Genomic DNA, 16913 nt, shown 5'->3' on the forward strand with positions numbered 1-16913 from the left:
CGCGAATTGAGAAAAAGTTTTAAATTTGTGAATCCAGAAGATTTACTGTGTTTAATTCAATATAAATTTTATATTTTGCGGGAATTGCTGAGGATTTAATTTCACAAATTTCAGGTCCTCGCAAAATTCACAAAATTAAATACCTCGCAAAATTTAAGTGCTTTACAGTATCTTATTGTGAAAAACCAAGTAGCTGATGTGAGGTGTTAGCAGTTTAAAATTCCTGTCAAGGCAGCATCATTTCACATTTCAAGTTTTTTATTTCCACAACGGATGGTTCTGCGATGGTTAAATGCCAAACGTTGTCATCGTTGACTTTGTAATGTGTCGTCGTCCAAATTCTACAAAACGCAAAGAATCTGACAACCGTTGTGGCGACGACAAGGATTGGTATTTTACCGTCACAGAAATTGAAAACTCCCTATTATGGAAAGATGGCCAACAAATGGCAACATATAGTGGTTTAACCTTCAAAGAGTCAAATATGGAAATATCAGAATCTACAAAAACTATGGTCAAACTGTTACACAAATGAAATCTTGGGTTGTATTTCGGTTTTAAACAGTACATCAATAGCCGGTATAGTTTACAGCTAGGTTGAAAATTATATGATGTTATTAGCTGGCAGAGCCTGACTTTCCCTGATTAAAGTGTGTCATTACACAGATCAAATTTTCAATAATATTTATCCCATAACCTGGATCCATCATGGAGTTGAAACAAAACTGGTATACATGACACTGAATTTAAAGGTGTGTTGGGCAATTGTAACACATGGTCAGATACCGTAAAACCCTGTCTACAAGCATATAGAGTGCTTCTGATGAAAGCTATGTAAATCCATGTGCCATTATGGAGTTTGAGCAAATAAATTACGGATCCAAGCATATATAAACAAGTATTATTTTAAGACCAGTCTATTGTATTGGTATATTTACGCTTGCTTCAAAATAATTTAGCTTTCATAAAAAACACTATATATGCTTGTAGACGGGGTTTTACGGTAGTGTATATTCTACCTCATATTGAAAAGCACAAGATTACCTAAGCATTCTTATTTTAATGCATATTATATATACTTGATATCAATCATTGGTTTATGTTCTTATAATTTTGATGCTTTTATAGCAGACAATGGCACAAGGATATAGAATTAGGCTATATGTTTAGCCATTTTCTTTTATTTTTCAATTCAACTTTTCATGCATAAAATTTGATTGGTGTTGTAATTTTCTGATGAACATCATTTTGCCCTATATGTTCAGTGTTATATATATACTGGATAATGTTATAGGGGAAGTCTTTCCAATAATTGGCTCCAAAAAGATTTCACCAGTGAGACCATTTTGAATTTTACATTTTTCTACCCTTTATTTTGCCTGGTAGATTGCACTGGCTGTTTTTTATTTACCAAGAGAAAAAAAAAAGAAATCATCCATAAGCTGTTGCAGTTTAATGACCATATAACAGTTTGAACTACAATATATCTGTCATCGTCTAATCGAGGCGTGCAATCTGATTGCTGGATCATGTAAATGGTTAATGAGCGATATATGTGACCCATCACATCGAAACATGGCAGCTGTCGGAAAACTTCATTTAAAGATAATAAAGAAAAAGGGCCTCGATAAATAAAGAAGATAATAGGAATTTTAACTCTGTTTGTCACATAAAATCACCATTCTACATGCGACATTAATGGAAGAGGTGTCATTTTAAAGCTTAAAAGCAGTCCTCTATAGCTTGGTCAAAGAAACCTACAAGTTCATTTTTGACTACAACTGCCGTGTTTCGATGTAACGGTCACATATTTATCTTTTTTACACACAGAATCATGAATGAAATCATCCATAAGCTGTCGCCGTTTGATGAGCGCAAGGAGCAACGTGAGCTTCAAGAAATCTGTCAGCGTCTAATCGAGGCATGCAATCTGATTGCTGGATCATCTCTGGAACAGACTACATGGCTCAGACGAAATGTCTCTGTAAAGATACAGGAAGAGCAGATAGCAGAGTCTGATGGTGAGACTGTACTCCTTGAAATAAGAAAATATAACAAAATGATTATTGTTTTATTGCTGTATCTTTCTAATTTTATCAAAATATTTATTAATTGAAAAGGAAAACAGGGGAAACCCTTACAGGAGTGTTAATTATCAGTCATCAGGCTCATATTGTATAGACATAAGGCTTTAAGGGTAGACGAGGTATTGTTGGTCGAAGCAACCTAAAAATAGATTTTTATTATCTAGATCAATATATTATTGAAAATTAACACCTTGATATTTTGCGAAAGTTCATTCTACAAATCGTATACTTTGCAAACTTGCTTAGTTTATTGTTGTTAATTTGTTATGTACGTTTTACAAAAGTGTTGTTGTTTCAGCCCTCTTTACAACGTAACTCAAGAACCGCAGCACCTATAGAAGTTTATCTGTGATAATATTTAATTCTTCTACACGCTCACTATGAATTGAGCAATGTAGTTTTTGCCAAAGCTCACTACCATTTGTGAGATGCTGTGAACTACCAAATCACAACAGTTTAAAATAATTAATAACCTTAACTAGACTAAAATAGTCTCCACAGTCCATTCTTCAGGAGAAGCCTAAAATCAAACAACGATTAGTATCTTAAAGCCATATTGGGCAATTCCACACTCCCTGTGTGGAAGATTTTGGAAATACCTTCCACAGGGGGAGTATGAATTTCAAATGGAATTAACACCTTAGGCAGCTCCAATTGGATATCATACATCCTCTGAGTAAAAATCAGGAAAAAAGCGAGCGTTTTTGTCAGCAAATGTTGCAGTATGGTTTTAACAGACAAGCATTACAAAGTGTTGCACACTGGAAAATCAACACAGGGGTGGACTATTTCCTTTCTACCATCAACATGCAAAAAAGGCAGACAAACTTGTGTTCACATGCCAGAGTGTCCATCTCTCTTTCAAATCGACTTGGGCCAGACTCCCCCATGTAATGTTTCTTGCTGGAGGGGGATCATGCACTACACCTCTTCCACAGCAAGTCTGTTACCTTACCATAAGCCTTGCCTAAATGCACATCATGTTGTGCCTGCAGGGTCGAAGGTCAAACCCACAATCATAAGCTATCTGGCAATCATAAGTCCAAGTCTTAGATACCTGCCTCACAACAAGCAAACATGGCGGTTTCTCCCAGAGTTCTCCCAATCTGATTCATTTAATTTTTGCTGAACATGCCTTTATTTTGTATAAAACAACACATATTTTTTTTCCATGCACAGCTTCGGATTCTCCTCAAGGAGGAGCAGACTCTCCTACAGAAGTGACGGCTATCGCTAATCCCGAGCAGCCTGCTAGTCCTCAAACCAGTGCAGCCATTACCAGATCATATTCACAGTACAGTGTACATGCACTTACCCTTCTATCAGAGGTAGGTATTCCATGATAGTGGGGTCCTGGAGGTAACCTATGCTAACATAACCTATGGGGTGGTGTGGTAATCCCAAACCAGTGCAGCTATTACCAAATCATATTCACAGTACATGCACTAACCCTTCTATCAGAGGTAGGTATTCCATGGTAGTGGGGTGGTGGGGGTTACCTATGCTAGGGGAGATACAGGATTTTGAAAGGGGGCACACTCTTGAATAATTTGCAAGATTGCTTCACTCCTCCTTATGTTTTACAGCAAATGTAACTCTATAGGCCATTTAGGGGGAGCCCAAGAGAATGAATCCCTTTGTTTTAGAGGAGGTGGTGCTCCCTGCATCCACCCTTGACCTATACAAGAAGAGCCTTGGTGATAATAATGTTGCCCAGTTCCATACACAGCCGTTTTCGCCAAACGTTTGTCAAACAATTGTCGAGCACAAACGTTTGTCAAACATTTTCGTAAACGCCCACAAACGTTTGGCAAACGTTTTGATTGCTAAATGTTTGTCAAACGTTTGGCGAAAGCGGCTATGTAGTAATGGTTTGTTATATTACACAAACATAATAGTGACTTATTGTGATATTGTTATTTTTTCAGCTCCTATCCCAGATGTTGGATTTGATCTATCAGAGTGATGAAAAGGACAAAGTGGTCCCTCTTTTGACAGCTATTATGCACAATGTGACACCCTACCTCAAAAACCATAGGTATGTAGACCAAGGAAGCAGTCATACAGTGACTTGTGATCAATCTTATCAATCGCAAGTGCATTTGAAACGGGCCGATGAGCAATGCAACATACACTGAAACAACAAATCTTTGCCCTTCAAATGAGGAAGTGTGGGTGTTCAATTGGATTAACAAAGAATAAAACAGCTATATCTTTGGGCTAGCCTCCAGAAAGATTGATAACTCTTTACAAGCCGACGACGAACGTCGGCTTGTTACAAGCCAACGACGAACGTCGGCTTGTTCTGTCTTCTTCCAATTCTTTCTTTCTTCTTTCTTCTTCTGGCAACCAATCATAGCTCCGCCAGGGATGGACAGATTTCAACCATACTTGACCCAAATGACCACTGGGCTAGGCCAAACCTTCCATTTCACTTTGACCTCGCTGTGACCTTTGACCTTGACCTTATGGTCAAAAATGTTGATTTCACAAAAAATGCTACTCCTTCCACAAATTATATGCAATGATCATGTGACTCATGCATATGAATCAACGTTAACCAGTGCTCAAAACTTGTAAACAGGTTTGAGGTCAAAGATCATTAAGGGGTCATTTCCGGTAAAAGTCTGAAAAATTTGTAAAAAATATTCAAAAATCACTGTCTTTACAAATTACATAGCAGAGAGTCGCCATTAGCACACATGCATCGCTAATAGCCAGGGTCTTTAGGATGCCTACAGTTTTGGGGTCAAAGGTCATTAAGGGGTTACTTCCGGTCAAAAACCAAAATTATCAAAAATCTCAAAAGATAAACAGACCAGAATAATATAACCATCATACATGAATCAGTGTTCCCTGATGTATGCATGGTATTTTGGGGGTCAAAGGTCATTAAGGGGTCACTTCCTGTTTTTAGCTGAATAACTTATCTCAAGAACTAAACATGTTAGAATTTTTTTATTAAAATTGGAACAATGCATTTTGTCGGTGTACATAAGGGTTTTTTTTTCATTGAGGTCAAAGGTCATTAAGGGGTCAAAAGGTCAATCAAAAATTTAAAAAATCAAAATCCATGTATAAGTTCCGATTAAGCAGAAATTCACCAGGAATATTTCTTATGACATCCTAAGCACAATGCAAGAGCAGTTGACCCCATCCGTGACCCAAGGGTCAAGTTATAGGGGTCAAAGGTCAAATTTCTAAATTGCTCAAACTTGACCCATTAACAGGTCGGCTTGTGTGTCATGTCTCGCATGACTTTCTATATAGCTCTTGTTTGGGTTTTACTTACAAACTGTCTTTACAAATTACATAGCAGAGAGTCGCCATTAGCACACATGCATCGCTAATAGCCAGGGTCTTTAGGATGCCTACAGTTTTGGGGTCAAAGGTCATTAAGGGGTTACTTCCGGTCAAAAACCAAAATTATCAAAAATCTCAAAAGATAAACAGACCAGAATAATATAACCATCATACATGAATCAGTGTTCCCTGATGTATGCATGGTATTTTGGGAGTCAAAAGGTCATTAAGGGGTCACTTCCTGTTTTTAGCTGAATAACTTATCTCAAGAACTAAACATGTTAGAATTTTTTAATTAAAATTGGAACAATGCATTTTGTCGGTGTACATAAGGTTTTTTTTTTTATTTAGGTCAAAGGTCATTAAGGGGGTCAAAAGGTCAATCAAAAATTTAAAAAAATCAAAATCCATGTATAAGTTCCGATTAAGCAGAAATTCACCAGGAATATTTCTTATGACATCCTAAGCACAATGCAAGAGCAGTTGACCCCATCCGTGACCCAAGGGTCAAGTTATAGGGGTCAAAGGTCAAATTTCTAAATTGCTCAAACTTGACCCATTAACAGGTCGGCTTGTGTGTCATGTCTCGCATGACTTTCTATATAGCTCTTGTTTGGGTTTTACTTACAAACATTCAATACAGCTAGTAGCTAGGAATAGACAGTTGTATTGAAGGTGTAAAAAATTGACACTATCTCTCAGATTTTGTGATCCTCATGGTGCATATAGATGGACATGTCAAGATCTGCCCAACATAATATCAACATTGCCTCTGTTGATGGCAGCTTTATTTAGATGTGTTACACTAAATGAAATCGGATAGAATTCACCCTGCTGAAGTCACAGAATTCACTAACTATATTTAGCCATGAAATAACAAAACTTATTGAATATGTTCATGTCTCTTTAAACATTTTTTTAATGAAATAACAAAACTTTGAATAATGTTCTTTTTAGAGCCACCAAACCTATAAATTTAGCAGATGGCGAGGTCTGCTTGTTTTCTGTTGACAAGGGGCAGTCTTCAGTAAACAGCTCCTATAGGGCCACCAAACCTTTAAATTTAGCAGATGGGCGAGGTCCGCTTGTTTTCTGGTGACAAGGGGCAGTCTTCAGTAAACAGCTCCTATAGGGCCACCAAACCTTTAAATTTAGCAGATGGGCGAGGTCCGCTTGTTTTCTGGTGACAAGGGGCAGTCTTCAGTGAACGGCTCTTTTCAGAGCCATCAGTAGGCAAGGGGTGGTCTACATGTCTCATTCTTAGGTACTTTGTCCTGAAGAAGTCAGAGCTACTCCTGACGAAAGCTTGACAGTTCTAAACTTGTCCGACAGTGAACCCGCTAAAAACCCACTAATTATAATGATCATCTCTGTTTCAGTGCACCCAACATGCCAAGCTACCGTGCCTGTACAGCTCTTGTATCCAATCTGAGTGACTTCCAGTATACCAGGAGAGCATGGAAGAGAGATGCCTTTGATTTGCTGCTGGACTCAGCTTTCTTTCAGATGGATGCTACTTCAATAAGAGGGTAAGTTGTAAGCTAAAGCGACATAAAAATAAAACCCTGTTCTACGGCCCGACCGACCCAGATTTTGGAAAAAAAATGGGAAAAAAAATTTCCTGTACAAATGAATGCCGACCCAAATTTCAGAAATTTCAGGAACAAATTGCTTTTTTTTTTGTATTTTCTCATTGCAAATTATTTACAGATTTTGGTGATTTTTTGGGGTCATTTCCGGGGAAAAAAAGGCAGAACGACCGACCCTACTTGAAAGGTCTGTCCGCCCGTAGAACAGGGTTTCTTTTTTTCGTCGGCTAATGGATAATGTGTGCTATTATTAGTTAAAAAAGTATGTTGAGATGCAAAATAGCTTGCGGGCGTCACACTATCATTGGTTACAATCCTCCATTCACATGACCGAATATCTGAATGGTAATCCATTGCTGCTATCTATTGCTGCTAATTTGTGCGATGTGGCTTTTATTTTCTTACATAGCCATTTGTGTTAAGATTGTGTTTCCCAATGCTTTGGCTCACCTTAAGTTCGGTAGTGACATAGTTATGAATTTCATGGTTACAGTATAGAATCGTGTATGTAAAGTTAATGGCACAAATCATACATGTGCAAGGATGGTTTATTTTGCACAACCATAAAAGAGCATTGACGTCACTACCAAACTTCAGGGGAACTGAAGTATAGTTCATTATCATGAAAGTATTATCTACAATATTGAGAATATATGTGTTATTGTTTGTGTAACAGGTGGAGAACAATAGTTGATAACTTGATGACTCATGACAAGACAACATTCAGAGATTTGATGGGTAAGTTTACTTGAATTGGTTTTCACTATAAACAGTTTTCTCTCGAAAGATATTCTCTTTCTTTGTCATTCTCTTTCTTTGTCATTCTCTGCATGCATTGGGTTACTCCATTTGAAATCCACACTACCCATGTGGAAGATTTTGGAAATATGTTCCACAAGGGGGGTATGAATTTCAAATATATTTAGCACATTAGGCAGCTCCATTTGAAACTCATGCACCCTCTGTGGAAGATCCAGGTTGAAGCTCTCTTAGAGGGTGTATGGAAATGAATTCAAATGGAGCTGCCAAATGTGCTAATTCCATTTAAAATTCATACTCCTTTTGTGGGACATGTTTCCAAAATCTTCAACAGGGGTAGTGTGAATTTCAAATGGAATAACCCATTGGTGCATGAATGATCCTCAAATAAATAACTTCTAACCTTTTCCACAGCTCGAGTTGCTGCATTCCAAAACACCTCGCTGAACCCGTTTGCAAGTCGTGAGGCAGAAATGGACCAACGAGCTCAGCTGTTAAAGCGTCTCAGCTTCACACTATACTGTAGTCAAGTAGACCAGTATGTACGTGCCTTACCAGATATACAGGAGAGATTAGCAGAGAGTTTGAGATTGGCTCAAGTACCATCTGTACATGAACAGGTGTTTCTGTGCTTCAGGGTTCTACTACTGAGAATATCACCGCATCATTTGACTGGCTTATGGCCTACATTGATATCAGAAATGGTAAGTGTGTGTTACATTACCCTGTATACTTCAGGGTTCTACTACTGAGAATATCACCGCATCATTTGACTGGCTTATGGCCTACATTGATATCAGAAATGGTAAGTGTGTGTTACATTACCCTGTATGCTTCAGGGTTCTACTACTGAGAATATCACCGCATCATTTGACTGGCTTATGGCCTACATTGATATCAGAAATGGTAAGTGTGTGTTACATTACCCTGTATGCTTCAGGGTTCTACTACTGAGAATATCACCGCATCATTTGACTGGCTTATGGCCTACATTGATATCAGAAATGGTAAGTGTGTGTTACATTACCCTGTATGCTTCAGGGTTCTACTACTGAGAATATCACCGCATCATTTGACTGGCTTATGGCCTACATTGATATCAGAAATGGTAAGTGTGTGTTACATTACCATTGATATCAGAAATGGTAAGTGTACCCTGTATTGCTTCAGGGTTCTACTACTGAGAATATCACCACATCATTTGACTGGCTTATGGCCTACATTGATATCAGAAATGGTAAGTGTGTGTTACATTACCCTGTATGCTTCAGGGTTCTACTACTGAGAATATCACCGCATCATTTGACTGGCTTATGGCCTACATTGATATCAGAAATGGTAAGTGTGTGTTACATTACCCTGTATGCTTCAGGGTTCTACTACTGAGAATATCACCACATCATTTGACTGGCTTATGGCCTACATTGATATCAGAAATGGTAAGTGTGTGTTACATTACCCTGTATGCTTCAGGGTTCTACTACTGAGAATATCACCGCATCATTTGACTGGCTTATGGCCTACATTGATATCAGAAATGGTAAGTGTGTGTTACATTACCCTGTATGCTTCAGGGTTCTACTACTGAGAATATCACCGCATCATTTGACTGGCTTATGGCCTACATTGATATCAGAAATGGTAAGTGTGTGTTACATTACCCTGTATGCTTCAGGGTTCTACTACTGAGAATATCACCACATCATTTGACTGGCTTATGGCCTACATTGATATCAGAAATGGTAAGTGTGTGTTACATTACCCTGTATGCTTCAGGGTTCTACTACTGAGAATATCACCACATCATTTGACTGGCTTATGGCCTACATTGATATCAGAAATGGTAAGTGTGTGTTACATTACCCTGTATGCTTCAGGGTTCTACTACTGAGAATATCACCGCATCATTTGACTGGCTTATGGCCTACATTGATATCAGAAATGGTAAGTGTGTGTTACATTACCCTGTATGCTTCAGGGTTCTACTACTGAGAATATCACCACATCATTTGACTGGCTTATGGCCTACATTGATATCAGAAATGGTAAGTGTGTGTTACATTACCCTGTATGCTTCAGGGTTCTACTACTGAGAATATCACCACATCATTTGACTGGCTTATGGCCTACATTGATATCAGAAATGGTAAGTGTGTGTTACACATACACCCTGTATGCTTCAGGGTTCTACTACTGAGAATATCACCACATCATTTGACTGGCTTATGGCCTACATTGATATCAGAAATGGTAAGTGTGTGTTACATTACCCTGTATGCTTCAGGGTTCTACTACTGAGAATATCACCGCATCATTTGACTGGCTTATGGCCTACATTGATATCAGAAATGGTAAGTGTGTGTTACATTACCCTGTATACTTCAGGGTTCTACTACTGAGAATATCACCACATCATTTGACTGGCTTATGGCCTACATTGATATCAGAAATGGTAAGTGTGGGTTACATTGCCAGTACTTTGACTTTTACCCCTGTAGTGGTTAAAGTTCCAGTCCATTAAGGGCTGGGGTATGAACGTTTGGACAGTATTTATTTTGGGGCATTAGAGCACATCAGACATGTCGAATTGCATTCTGAATACGAAGAATGTCCTTCTGATATCAAATAATTTTGATTTTTGAAATTCGCAATTTAATACACATTTTATGGCAAATCATTAAAATTGATATTTTTGATATTTAACAGTACTTGAAGTAAATTTTATAAATCTGATGATTTATACTTACAGATGGGATGAAAAGCCGACGATCAATTGAAAATTTTGACCTTTCGTATTGAAGATATGGATTTTTTCCCCAAAACACCAAAAAAAAAATAGGTCTTTTGGGAAAAAATCCATATCTTCAATATGAAAGGTCAAAATTTTCAATTGACCATCGGCTTTTCCTCGCTGCTACATACACTTTAAGAATATATCATTCGATTTATATAATTTACTCCGAGGACTGTTATATATCAAAAATTTGAAAAATATCAAATTTTTATAATTTGTCATAAAAGTTGTATTATATTGTGATTTTCAAAAATGAAAATTATTTGATATCAGAAAGACATGCTTCAGTATTCAGAATGCAATTCGACAGGTCTGAGGTGCTCTCATGTCCCACAAAAAATACTGTCGAAACGCATAATAAACGCTCATTTTAGATCCCTTAAGGGGTAAATCTGGGCTTTAAGTGTAGTTGCAATTGTTTTGCTTCTCTTGGCTCCCTGGTGTTTGCTGACAATGATTTGAATATACTGAAACTCAAATCTAAATCTATTATTCATTGACTTCACTTTACATTGGACCTTAATTACTTTGGATTCCTCAATCATATCAAAACTAAATAAAATGTGTAGAAAGTTTCACTGCCAATGGGTACAGGTGAATGAATGAAAGTAGTTGCATTTTTTTTCCAAATAACCCAAATTCAATATCAGAAAACATTGGACTCATTCCTCTTGATCATATCACATATGGCTACAATGCATGCAATACCATTATTTTGGGGTAGAAAAACTTGGCCTTAAAGCTGTGTTGTCCTGCTTAACTCTCTCCACACGGTTGTCGACTGCAGACAAAAAGTTTCAAATATTTTTTAAAATTAAAAACTTTCAGAATTGTAAATTTTCATGACCATATTTGGAAACAGTATGAAAAAAGAATGAGTACAAACAAGCCAAGTATTGGTTCAGTGGTTCTTGAGATAGCTCTTGATATTTTCAGAAAATATCTTAAAACTTGCACTTTTTATGTTGAAGTCTATGGCTAGCATGCAGAGTATTAAAATAATGGTATCTCCTGCTTGAGCTATATGACATGCAGGCAATACCTTGGTTCCCTAAGTTTAGCTGCCTGCGTAGTATTAAAACCAGAGAAGATGATAAAAGAGGAGGTCGCTCGCTGCCCACATCAAATAAATAATGTGTGCATCCGCCTATTGATGGAAACAATGATCTAATCCGATTGATCAACTAATACGATAAGTGGCTTTGCGAGTCACAACTGTCTAGCTCTACACAGCGCATGCCCGGAAATCAATTTGTTACGTCATTTGACCGCGAAATATAATTATTGTTTGGCATGACCGGCTGCTAAGTTTGACCCGAGATCCCTGTGAAAAAGACCCTCATTTTGGATCCAAATAACATTTTTGGACACGTTTGGACACAAAACGTGAGTATATGGAGACACTGACACAAGTTTGAATTACTGATTACACTAGTTTTAAGTTTTCATAAACTGCCGCAAATATTCAAATTTTTGTCATTTAAATTTCTTTTCCTTTGACCTTATATTAATTTTACTAGAAAATTAATAATTATGCTTGACTTTCCATAACTTAACAAACTTTTTGATTTTTTTAATGGGAGTTGCGATATATATAATGTTTTTTCACCCGTTTAAAAATCATGGTCACCCTGGTTAGTATTATTTTTTTTAAAGAAAAAAAAGCATGATTTGACTGCCAAATTGGGAATTTAACGATGTACTTCCGTGTGTGGAATATTTTCTCCACTAAGAGAACTACCGAATCAGTCGTGCGTGTGGCGGATGAACAGTTTACCACAAAGGAAGTTTCAAGTGGTATTTTAAGCACCCCAAACAAAGAAAAGTGAATGGAGGTTAACTGTGGGTAATCGGATTATATGTTCGAGCGATCTCCTCTTGTCTCATCTTCTCTGATTAAAACCAATGTACTCTCACTTTCCTACTCCAGGTCCAAGTATTCCTGTACTTAGAAGAACAGCTTGCAGCACTGAATGTAATCCCAGACACATCCAAGAGAAAGTAATACTAATCAATGCCAATGTCATTCTCATTCCAGGTCCAAGTATTCCTGTACTTAGAAGAACAGCTTGCAGCACTGAATGTAATCCCAGACACATCCAAGAGAAAGTAATACTAATCAATGCCAATGTCATTCTCATTCCAGGTCCAAGTATTCCTGTACTTAGAGGAACAGCTTGCAGCACTGAATGTAATCCCAGACACATCCAAGAGAAAGTAATACTAATCAATGCCAATGTCATTCTCATTCCAGGTCCAAGTATTCCTGTACTTAAGGAACAGCTTGCAGCACTGAATGTAATCCCAGACACATCCAAGAGAAAGTAATACTAATCAATGCCAATGTCATTCTCATTCCAGGTCCAAGTATTCCTGTACTTAGAGGAACAGCTTGCAGCACTGAATGTAATCCCAGACACATCCAAGAGAAAGTAATACTAATCAATGCCAATGTCATTCTCATTCCAGGTCCAAGTATTCCTGTACTTAGAGGAACAGCTTGCAGCACTGAATGTAATCCCAGACACATCCAAGAGAAAGTAATACTAATCAATGCCAATGTTATTCTCATTCTAGGTGCAAGTATTCCTATACTTAGAGGAACAGCTTGCAGCACTGAATGTAATCCCAGACACATCCAAGAGAAAGTAATACTAATCAATGCCAATGTTATTCTCATTCTAGGTGCAAGTATTCCTATACTTAGAGGAACAGCTCGCAGCACTCAATGTAATCCCAGACACATCCAAGAGATCAGCTTTCAAAAGAGTCGCCAGTTCCGATATTGCCAACTTTTTCCTCGGCAATAGCAATTCACCCAAAGGCTTGTCATCAATACCCAGGTCATGGTTAGGACTCTATCTGGCTGCTTGTAAACTGCTGGATTTGGCACTCTGTTTACCATCTGATGATATACCACAGTTTCAAGTGTAAGTATTCTTCATTGGGCTACTCTAGTTGAATTCCATATGCACAAATCCGAGAAGCATTTACTGTGTTTGGCGCTGTATTGACAGAACCACAGATATACCAATGCGGGAGTTTTAATTTGTTCAATCAATTCTTGATTGTGTATTGAAAATCACTGTTGTGTGCAATTCTGTATAGCACACTAACAAGTAATTGATGGAACCCCGTCCTTTGGACGCCGCAGTTTTACGTCGGGGTAATGGCGTAGTCAGAAAAGTGTGTATCACTATCTCTTTTTACACATATCAACACTTGGGGTTTAGGGTTAGAGGTTACACAATTGGACAAGCAACCACCCTCCCTGTTAGTTGGGACCCCTGTCAATCTCAAAGGTCAGTAAGGGAACAAACAAAAGATCGATGACATCCTGTAAGTTTCGTTAGGGGGGGGGGTTAAAATGTTGATTAAGTTTCTCTTATCTTTGTTGGGTAGGACAAACCTCCTATGTGTCATTGGCCCCTGAACATGTTTAAAGCAAAACCTCCTATGTAACCTCTTGGCAGATTTATTTTAAACATGTTCAAGGGCCGCAAGTACATAGAAGGTTTTTTCCTGCCTAACAACGCTATGCTCTTATAAAAACATTGATGATGTTTTGACCCACTTCTGGTTTTGTTACAGACGGGGAGAGCGGGGTCAGCTATGAATCAAACTAGTTACGTTTATAGGACATCATTTATCGATCTTTTGCTTTATTCCCTAAGCAATTCATATATCCCCTAAATGTATAATCCCCAGAGTAATGCTTTTTGGATCAACTGGAGGTGATGGAGTACTGTAAAGGTGGTTATTTTCAAAAATTTAACAACACACAAATATTTTATTTTGTGTGTAGGTCTATGAAAGAAAGCTCAAATTTGCGAAATATAAACACATGCGAAAGTGTTCAAAATTCGCAAAAACATGAATTTAACTCCAAGTGAACTAACCACCTCTGCAGTATTACTAACATCCTAAAATGGAAGTAACTGTTAATTCTTGGTGTTTTATCTTTTATAGATACAAATGGGCGTTCATAGGTGAAACCAGCAAGAGAGATTCTGAGACTCAGTTTGTACCACACATAGCCAGAGCAGCTAAATTACTCAGGGCAAGGTTTAAACTGGTAAGTCATTGCATTGGTTTGAGCAATAAAATGATGCATTTATTAGCCTGTAGTTGAGCCAGATAGACCTGTGGCTAACATCATTGTTATAATAATTTAAACTTGTACCAGTATCATACTAGGCAAGTGCAAGGAGCGTAGCATTTGTGTGTGAAGAAGCTTCCGTCACTATTCGGAAAATCAATTGCAGATATCTGATCGATAAGTCGCTAGCATCAAAATACAACCAGTTGACATCAAGGCAACTTTGATGCGATGTTGACTGAACGTTGGTAGCGATTGTGCAAACCCTACCAAGCCTTTCACACCTGCATTTGATAACTAGCAATATTTTAGTAGCACACTGTGAATGCTAGTATGATTTGGGCATAAGGTACAATACACTTAAAAGTACATTATCTGTAGGCATCCCCACTATAGCTAATAAAAATAGAAGAAGTGTTTATATATGTGTTCTTAGATGTTTAAGGACCTTGTGCCTTCCATGTATTTGGTTCTTATGATCAATGGAACTTCAAGCAGTATGTAGTTCCTTTTTTGAAGCAATAAAACTTTGAACATGTGTGAGATCAGAGAACAAATTTTAGTATAAAATTTTTTGAATTTCTTTTTAACAAATAAATCAGAAAAAATATGTCAGTATCCTGCTTCAGCAAAATGTTGTGTTATATACTTAAACTGAAGTTAATTTGGAAAGTTTTGCAATGAAGTTAGTGTAATTCCAGCCAAAGCTCTGTTTTCATTGGGCCATTACAAATGACTGACACTTCAGTTATATATATGTGATTAATTACAGGAAGGTGGCATTAGTCCTGCACCAGCCGAGGCGCAAAGAGGACGTCCTCTGATCACAGCTCACAGCATCAAATCAGTAGTAGATTTGTTGCCATTCTTCAATGCTGTCTGCCCTTCAGACCAGTATACCAGTACACAAGACAACTCACATCAAGGCATGGCTAATGGAATAACAGGTGGAAATGGTAAAGATGCACCTGTTCAGAATAAGATGGACGAGGAGGATGCTAGCTTGGCTAATTGTACCATTAATGAGTATATTGAAAGAATGGTTGAGAGGGACTTCCTTGTGCCACTCAGTTAAGCAGAGAGACGGTATATAATAGAGCAATCACTAGGGTGTGTTAGTGTTTTCACATTGTGGCAAAAAGCAGCATTTCTACTTTTTCATACAATTTTCTGCTAAAAGATTGTTTAAGACTCAAGGCAGAAGAACATAGCTTTTTTGCAGCTGAAAATTTGCAGCTAGAAATGCTTCATTTGTTGCTAAGGGAATCCACATTGAAAATCAAATGCTTTAGGCAGTTAGGGGAATAAATTTCACATTTTAAATGGCATATAACAATAATTCAGCATCGAAGTGGTTACGTAATTCTCTTGGTTACCGGATCACGCTATTTTGATATCCTTCGAGTACCATATACTTTGTGTGGTGATTGTTTCGATCGTAGTTCATTACTCTGGCGCGTGATCCCGTTGGCATAGTAACATTACGTAACTTCGATACTGAATAGGTACAATGTACTCAGTTATCATGTGATATTTGAGATGGTCACATGATTATCATATGACTCTGGTATATATATGCCATACTAATTACTTGTATGATTGTGATAACTGCTGGTAATATACATGTTAGCACCAATGTAATGTGCCATGATCATTCCAAAATCGTTTTACCTGAAGTTATTTATCATAATTGATTTATAATGTTTTGAATTAAATCTTTTACTGCAACTTAATTTAACAACTTGCTACTACGTTGAGTCTCATCAGGCAACTGACCCGCTGGGCTGTTCATGGGATACTTGCAGACAACTAGAGATCTTCTTGATGGCCAGATCACAGTACATGTATGAGATAAGTTGTGTCTCAGTCCACTTTTCTTGATCAGTAATGGCTACTCCACTCTCTCCATGATGAATTCCTTGATGCCTCTCCTGTGCCACTGTTCCTCCTTATCAAGAATCACTGCTTCCTTGGTGTCAATAACCTGTGTCCTTAATGTTAAGGTGGAGGTACACAGCAGAGTCCTGGCCTCCTGAGACCATGACCAGCCCAGTGGGGCAGTTGCCTGATGAAGTCTGATGGTATTGGATGCAAAATAGCAAGTTGTAAAAGTTAGTTCAAGTAAAAGACTTAATTCAAAACTCTAACGACTGGATGACTGAGAATATTGACTATTTTATAATTGCTTTACTTTGATGCTGCATGCTTGTTTTCTTGCCACCTGAGACAGTGGCAATATCACATTCTATTCATTGGACATCTTTGCTATATTTTGATTCACT

The 16913-nt window shown here is 37.7% G+C and overlaps 1 protein-coding gene across 1 annotated transcript in view; it reads left to right on the plus strand.

Annotated features, from left to right (window-relative positions):
* LOC140156565 (protein DOP1A-like) overlaps positions 1-15800 on the plus strand; it is an 83086-nt gene extending 67286 nt beyond the window's left edge. The window contains exons 23-31 of the mRNA XM_072179505.1: positions 1831-2021; positions 3267-3415; positions 4016-4125; positions 6770-6919; positions 7656-7717; positions 8153-8442; positions 13218-13462; positions 14502-14607; positions 15404-15800. Coding sequence (XP_072035606.1) covers positions 1831-2021; positions 3267-3415; positions 4016-4125; positions 6770-6919; positions 7656-7717; positions 8153-8442; positions 13218-13462; positions 14502-14607; positions 15404-15706 — 1606 coding nt within the window. The 3' untranslated portion in view covers positions 15707-15800. The remainder of the gene's footprint in view (positions 1-1830; positions 2022-3266; positions 3416-4015; positions 4126-6769; positions 6920-7655; positions 7718-8152; positions 8443-13217; positions 13463-14501; positions 14608-15403) is intronic.
* Positions 15801-16913: the final 1113 nt, after the last annotated feature.

This window comes from Amphiura filiformis, chromosome 7 (genome assembly GCF_039555335.1).
Source record: "Amphiura filiformis chromosome 7, Afil_fr2py, whole genome shotgun sequence".
NCBI lineage: Eukaryota > Metazoa > Echinodermata > Ophiuroidea > Amphilepidida > Amphiuridae > Amphiura > Amphiura filiformis.